This window comes from Anopheles cruzii, chromosome 2 (genome assembly GCF_943734635.1).
Source record: "Anopheles cruzii chromosome 2, idAnoCruzAS_RS32_06, whole genome shotgun sequence".
Taxonomy (NCBI): Eukaryota; Metazoa; Arthropoda; class Insecta; order Diptera; family Culicidae; genus Anopheles; species Anopheles cruzii.
This window is the reverse complement of record NC_069144.1, coordinates 10,793,761-10,801,558: the sequence shown is the minus strand read 5'-3', so window position 1 is coordinate 10,801,558 and position 7,798 is coordinate 10,793,761. Positions and strand designations below refer to the sequence as shown.

General features: G+C 47.0%; 1 protein-coding gene and 1 pseudogene across 1 annotated transcript; one reads left to right on the top strand and one right to left on the bottom strand.

The window, feature by feature from the left end:
* The first annotated feature begins 1,849 nt into the window (after positions 1–1,849).
* LOC128278406 (pickpocket protein 28-like) lies at positions 1,850–3,684 on the top strand. Its single transcript, XM_053017135.1, has 4 exons — positions 1,850–2,241; positions 2,303–2,741; positions 2,802–3,340; positions 3,408–3,684. Exons 1-4 carry the CDS (start codon positions 1,850–1,852, stop codon positions 3,682–3,684), a joined length of 1,647 nt encoding a protein of 548 aa, XP_052873095.1.
* Positions 3,685–3,834: 150 nt separating this feature from the next.
* LOC128268290 (cytochrome P450 6a2-like) lies at positions 3,835–5,761 on the bottom strand (annotated as a pseudogene).
* Positions 5,762–7,798: the final 2,037 nt, after the last annotated feature.

Below are 7,798 nucleotides of genomic sequence, written 5' to 3'. Positions count from 1 at the left end.
AAGCTGAAAATTACAGCAGCGTGAGATTAGCAATAAATTAGCTGTCCCCCGCACAGACACACCCGCAGTTAGCTGCCAACAGGCATTTGCCTTCTTCTGCTTACTTTCGTCACAGAAGAACATGATTCAGATCGGCTATTAAAAACGGGTTTCTGCTCGAGTATGAACTTTTCCCCGAAAAGGATAACGTTTTCCGAGTAACTTTTACTCACATCAGCAATTGTATTGTTTCTTTAAGATTTGTAGGATTGAGTTATTGTTTGCCGGAATCATTTACATTTCAGGCTGGTTGTTGTGAGCGAAATATTAAATCGACTTTCTGATGATAATCCTCTTATGTTTAAAAGGTGTTATGAAATTATATGTTTAACATGCAATTTCATAGTTCAATTATGCATGATAGACGTGTACAATAATGTTGGGTGTAATCGTTAGTTCGAGTAGAACCATTTAACAATATTTTTGGAGTAAATTAAATTAAAAACTGTCGCAACGTTGCGCAAGATAGATCAAGATGATGATCACAATTAACTGCTCACGACATAAAAAGCCATTTTAGTTTAGTTTATTGATATTACACTAAAATCGAACAACATAAAATTGTGTCGCATAACTCCAGGAACATTTGCCGCAACTCAACGTAATGGACGCGTAATTAATTTATAATTGTGTCATGAGACAGGGACTAATAAGAGTGAAATTCTCTGGAGACAGGCACCACAGGCAACCGTTGAGGTGCCACTCCTAGAGCATTCCGGCGGAACTATCTCGTTCCTGTTGTTGTTGAAGCTAAGCTAAAAACTGTATGCAAAAGAAACTTTAATTAGATCAGGGCGGTCTCGGTCAGGGCTTATCGTACAGCTTTTCAGTTGTTATGCAAACATACGATGCGCCTTCGGGTCCCAAAATGTCAAGAATTTAATATATGATTTTGGGAGAACACCGCAACATAGCCACTAATCTCAGGAATGTTTTACTGGTTTAGATTGCAGAAAGGCTGAACGGTGGCTCTAGTGATGAGGTTCAACCATGGAACTACAGCTGAATTAATTAAACATAAACTGACTTGACAAAAGGACGAGATGTTACGGAATTTCGCACGAAGGAATGGAACCACAAGGTATGATTTTCACTTCAAACGGATCGGCATCAATTTTATCACTCTTTGGTTCTAAGCCTTCAACTTAACGTAACGAACATAACAACATGAAACCAAAATGAAACATTGTAACCCCTAACGGTGCGTACCAACAGTTCTGTGGCTTTCAATAAGATCCTTCTAATCGGCGTCACAAACTTGTAATTTACTTATCAGTAAATGCAAATAAGGTAGGAACGATATGCAAATGTTACGATTAATTACCAACACGCATAAACCGTTATGGTTTGGTAATTGTTTTCATTTTCGAAAGATTTCCGCCTTTCGTTTTCAATGAAATCAAAACGAAGTTCCAACAATGAGTAAATGCATTTTATAGTGTAAAGTAATGGCACTCCACAGCGACAAGTACTTCCATATTTGCATATTTTTCATATCCTCTCAAGCCTTAAGCTGTTTCAAAATCTTTGCTGGCCACTTGCAAATGCACATGTTGTACAAGCTTCCTCGACATCCTTCAGGACTTCCGCTCCACGCTGTGGCTGGACCGCTATTACCATTTCCCACCTGACACCCGAGCGTAGCGGCTCTGGGCAGTAATTAAAACACAAATACTCTAAGCGTGAGGACATGACGGACCATGACATCATTCGCGCACGCTGGACGATGTATTTGCACTACATCGCAGCTCCTACGGTGGTCAGTATACGCGCTGCCTTTACTTAGTAAGGTTCACCCGACGTCCATCCGATGACGAAACCCGCTCGGCGAAAGGCGTGTAAGCCGGTAAAGTCCGAAGTGTTCCGGGAGTACTGTGCCAGCAGTTCCGTCCATGGTGTGCGATACTTTGATTCGCACGAGCGAACGACGTGCGAAAGATTCTGGTGGTTGGTGGTGTTCCTGCTGTCCATGGGCGGGTGCGGAACGTTGATCCACAAAACGTTCAGCAAATGGGAAGAGGCACCGATCATTGTGACGTTTTCGGAGAAAACCACTCCCGTCTGGGAAGTTCCGTTTCCGGCCATCACGATCTGCCCGGAGGCGAAGGTACAGGCGAAGAAGCTGAACTTTACGGGTCAGATGAGTGCTCTGCTGGAGGACCTGCGCGACAACGGCCCCAACATGACGATGGATCCAGCGATGTAAGTTCAGACCAGCCGATAGGTTTGTAGAACCTTTTATACATTGGACCCCCGTTGACAGCATCGGCCAGCTGAAGGTTGTGGCTCAGCTGTGCAACTTTCTGTTCCATTCCCAACACTACTACTTGCCCTCGTTGAATGGAACCGACGAGGACGATATCGTGAGCATGCTGAAGAATATCTCTCTTAACCGGCATCGGGTGAAGGCGTTCTGTATGTTTGACAATTTCCACTACGAGTGCAACGACTATTTGAAGGAAACAATCACCGAGGAAGGCATCTGTTACTCCTTCAATATGCGCCCGGAAGACGGTATCTTCCGTCCGGGTGCCGTACACGATGAGTTCAGCTACACGGAGGATTGGTTGGGTCCGAACAACTCTAGCACCAGACACGCGCCAGATCCTAGCCCACCCATCCATGCTAGTGGCGCAGGTCTGAACAGCGGACTGCTGCTGTACCTCCAGCAAAACCTCTCCGACATTGATTACATGTGTACGGTATGACCTGCCCATAGGATTGCCAGGAAGTGCCACTCACCCGAGCCACTTCTTTTGTAGGGATTTTCGCAAGGCTACAAACTGATGCTCCACGATGCGGACGAGTATCCGCAGGTGTCGAAGCGCAACATCCGCGTCCCGCTCGGGCACGAAATAAACATGGCGCTCAAGCCCCAGATGATCATCACCTCGCAGTCGGCCGCCGCCTACGGCTGGCAGAAGCGTCAGTGTTTCTTCAACTACGAGCGCCATCTGCGGTTCTTCCGGAACTACAACCAGAACAACTGTGAGCTCGAGTGTCTCACCAACCTAACGTTGGCCCTGTGCGGATGCGTCCGCTTTTCGATGCCACACGCGCAGGGCACCCAGATCTGTCCGCTGCTCCAGTGGGACTGTATGTTTCAGGCGAAACAATTCTTCCGTCCCAAGTCGAACGTATCGCACGAGTTTCCCCGGTCGGTGCAGGACACGGTGGCCCGCTGCAACTGTCTGCCGGCGTGTACCTCTATCCACTACGATCTGGAAATCACGCAATCATCCCTCGACATCGAGCGGTTCTTCAAGGCCAACGGGCTGCAGAAAAACTACATCTATCATCAGTAATAAGCAACCGGAAGTGGGTTCCGTTCGAAGCCACCTAACGTGCCACTTGCTGTTCCATTTTAGTTTCGCTTTTACGTCGCTGGAAATTTACTTCAAGGAGTCGCACTTTATCACCTCGAAGCGTACGGAACTGTACGGAATTGTCGACCTGCTGGCCAACTGTGGCGGACTGTTGGGGCTGTTTATGGGCGTGAGCTTCTTGAGCTTGATCGAGATTTGCTACTTCATCACGATCCGACCGTTTTCGATCCGGAAAACGCGGAGCGACCGCAAACCACCGATGGCCGGCCAGAACGACGCCAACAATTCGCTGCTTGCCGTTGTGTCCAAAACGGATTGAGTCGGAGGTCTGAGTCTTCACATCTCTCTCGAGGATTTCGCTGTATCGATGTTCGTTGCACCTTACATCACTTTTAACAATATTACTGTACAATGAATCACAAGTGACGTTGTTCTATTTCAAATAATAATGTTAAATCGAATTTTAGCGTTACCGTCGCTCGAAGGTCAGCAGCAATCCATCCTTCGCTTGGTAAATGAACGAGCGGGGATCTACGCAGAAAGGTTTATGGTTCGCCCCAATCGACACTCGGAACTGCAGGATGAGCTTCAGCAAGCCCAGCTTCACCTGCATCTGTCCAAACCGCATTCCCAGACACATCCGGGGTCCTTCACCGAAGGGCATGAACACCGTTCCGGCCTGATCGGTTTTTCTATCCGGACGGAAGCGCTCCGGATCGAACCGCTCCGGTTCTGGGTAGTACTTTGGGTCCCTGACAAAGAAAATATTTAAATTATCTGTGGCTCTGATGCTGGGTCCAACGGGCACTCACATGTGTATGGCCAGGACCGGTATCAAAATGGAAGTTCCTACGGGAACGAAAACGCCCAACTCATGCCCGTGGCTGTCCCGCTGCAGCCGTCGCATTATGTAGTTCTTGGTACACGTTTTGTGCATCGTGGCCGCCGGGGGATGCAATCGAAGCGTCTCCAGAGTCACCCACTCCAGGTAGTTCATCTGCTGCATCGCCTCGTAGCTCAGCTGCCCGTCGTTGGCCCGTAGCGCTTCACTAACTTGTTCGAACAATTTCTGCTGCACTTCCGGATTTTCTGCCAACTGAAAGAAGTCGGTTTAGCTTTGGCCAGGAGCGGCGCAGAGGTGATTTAAAATTCCGTTACCCTGTACAGTGCAAAGCCTAGAACGGCAGCAGACGATTCGAATCCTTCGATGAAGATAGTTAGTGCATGGGCGGTGATCTCTGTCTGAGATGCATCTGGGACGATACGAAAGATTACTTGAATGAGGATAAGACACGAGCGGGTGCCCAGCCATACCGTGTTTGTTAATGTTGTGTAGCAGAGACTTCAGAAAGTCGTCCTTCTTTGGCTCCTCAATTTGTCCGTGCATCCGTTTGCCGATTATGCCGGCCACAAGCGACCGAATCCACTGATCAACTTCCTTCAGGAGGAACCTGCAACGAGTATCGGGCCTTGTGATAGCTTAATCTTCCGGCTACGTACCACTTCTGATCCTACGGCACGGGTATCCACTTGGCGAGGGTTGGCAGGAAAACGCCCAGCATCATCTTAGCGGACGCCAGATGAGACATCTGGAAAACGCGTCGTCCCATCAACCGGAACTCACTTTCGCGCTCGCCGAAACAATCAGCGTCGATTCCGAACGTACAGGCCACCACATTTTGGGTAGTAAATCGTGCCGAAATCTGCAGTCAAGACGATAATTCCGATAAGCGGTCGTTATCCTTCTTTCAACTGATAAGAAATCGAACACACCTCTTTCGCTTCCAACTCTTGCGTAAGATGGCGCCCGACGAACGCAACGAAAGCATCGCCCACCGGCTCCATCACCGGAAACAGCTGCTTCATTTTCGCGCCGGTAAACGATGGCGTCAGAAGGCTGCGGGATCGTTTCCACGCTTCGCCAGCCACCAGAAATGGATCGTGAGCCAGCAGCGGGTCCCGAGCTATGTCCAGCATGAAATCGTTGCTCGCGAAACTCTCAAAGTCTCGTGTGAGGATGTTTTTCACCAACACCGGGTCTTTGACCATTATGGCTGGGCTGAGCACTTTGAAGTATCCAACGAATGCGGCGTGCGGGTAGGAACTAGAATACGAAGGCCAACAAATGTTAACGAATCCACAGTCATTTTTGCTTTTAAGGCTACTCACTTGTACCAATCGGAAGCCAGCTGAGATATGTGCTTCCGCAGCATAATCGAAGGGCCCAGGTTGCCCGTGAGCAGCGACGGTACGGGATGCGGCACATCGATGTTCCGCCAGAACCGGTAATTGTTCCATACCAACCAGTAGAAGACGGCTACCAGAACGATCACGGGCAGCGCCGCTATTGGGTTGTGGTACAGCAGCCCGGCGAGTAAAACGGTTGTCCCGATCATGATGGAAATGGAACTAAAACCGGCACACCGTGTCTGGAACGCGCAACCCACCCGGCTGTCTTTTGCCGAATTGCCGGCTGATAAGATACGAAATTGCCGACGTCTCGTGATACGGAATATCGGTTGCAAGGCAAGGCCGATGAGATAATACAATTTATGCCCTGTCAAACGGGATTATCACGAGTCAGCAGTAATTCGGTTTCGAATGTTCCGTATATAACATAGAATAAGCCAAATAAATAAGCCGGAATAAATTATAAAACCGGAACATGATTTACGTCTTCAGTGTAACGGTTTTCCTATTTAACTTTCAAATAAAGCTTGCGTGAAATTTTTAACCCATATCGTGCAAGCTGCAAAATTCTCGCACGCAAACATTATTATAGCAACTGTCCTGAGGGGTGTTTTTAAACGACCAAACGTCTTATACACTTTGGATACCTCTTGAAAATACTTTTATGATTAATTAGGATCGATTGTGATTAATTATGATAATTAGGAACACACAAAAACTGATCAAACTGCCAACTAACAGTTTAACATTCAAACTGCTCGTGCTATAATACTCGGTCCATAGCAACCAGTTGAGTACTAGATTTGACAGTTCTCGGTGTCATCGAGTGTTTTTTTTTTGTTTACGAGGACGAGTGCCAGCTGTTTTTTGTTGGGGATTACTTTAGCGTGCTTCTTCGTGTAGCTTTCTTTTGTTATAATCCATTGTTTAGGCGCAACAGAACGAAACAGAACGTGTAAATTAAAACAGTGTGTTTAATATTATTGAGTGTTCGTTAAAAGTGCTTCAATGAACCGGCGTAGTCCAGCATAGCCTAGAATCCAAAAGAAAAGGATTGCATTGTGCTCAAACAAAAGGACGTTGGCTTTGTCCTTCATTCTCTAATGATATAGCAGGTAACTGTTTGAAAATTAAATTACAAGCTCTACAGAAACTTGTGTTATGATGGTTATATAAATTCAAAGAAATTATTTAAGCACGAAACGGAAGTCCATGCCGTTTGATCGTGAGAAACGTGTCAACCGTAGTGGCGCGGGGAGCAACAAGCATTCGACGAAGGGCCCAATGCGCTGGGCATTATCATATGCCATATGCGCCATAAAGGAAAGCATAAACCACTCCTTATCGCGGCAGTTAACGATATCCTTCGCTCGTCTGTCGTTGCATAGCCCCTCACACATCACCTGGATCGATCGCGACGTTATCGATCGGAACCGGGGGACAGCAAACGAGCAAAAAACGCAACAACCCTTGCTGCGGTTCCGCTTTGACCAACCGTTCCGACCGACCGAAATGTCGGAACAAAGAAAACAAGCGAAGAAAGAAGTGTCATTAAAAGTGCATCGGATCGACGACCGTTGTGTTCTCCAAGTGATCGGACACCGGCATTTCGGGTTCTTTGCTTTGCCCACAAGCCTTGCGAAGAAACAAAGCACGAAGACGCAATGGAAGGAAATAAAAATTGAAAAGTAGCGATAAATGAACTTCTTTTGGACCTTTCTGAAACCGGAAGTGAACAAGACGCCGGCGGTGACTTTATTTCGGGAGGTCACACCCGACGGGTCACAGAGTCGGCGCCGGTTTTTATCTTATTCTTTTCAACATTTTCGTTTCTATCATGCTCACGAACTGTTTAATTCTTTCTCTATTTTTTTGTGGAAATAGAGAAACAACAAAAATTAATTAAAGTTCAAATTGTTTGAAGTTGCGACTAGAAGAGTTCTGATTGCCTTCTATTTGAATCATCGCTGATCACAAGGTTTTGTTCCTTAAACTAGCTCAACCAGTAGCAAGAAAACAACATTTCCCCAATAACCGCAAAAATCACTTACCCTGCGCGGCGCAAATTCTCCCCACGTTCCACGGACACAATATGGGTCAACCAATTTACACGCGCGGGTCGTTGAATTGACCTGCTCAACACCTTCACGCTGATTCACTAACTGCCGCGCTGAGTTTCCTGATTGATCCAAATTATCCGTCGAACAATTCGGACGAGTCACGAGGATTCTAACTTCCACACC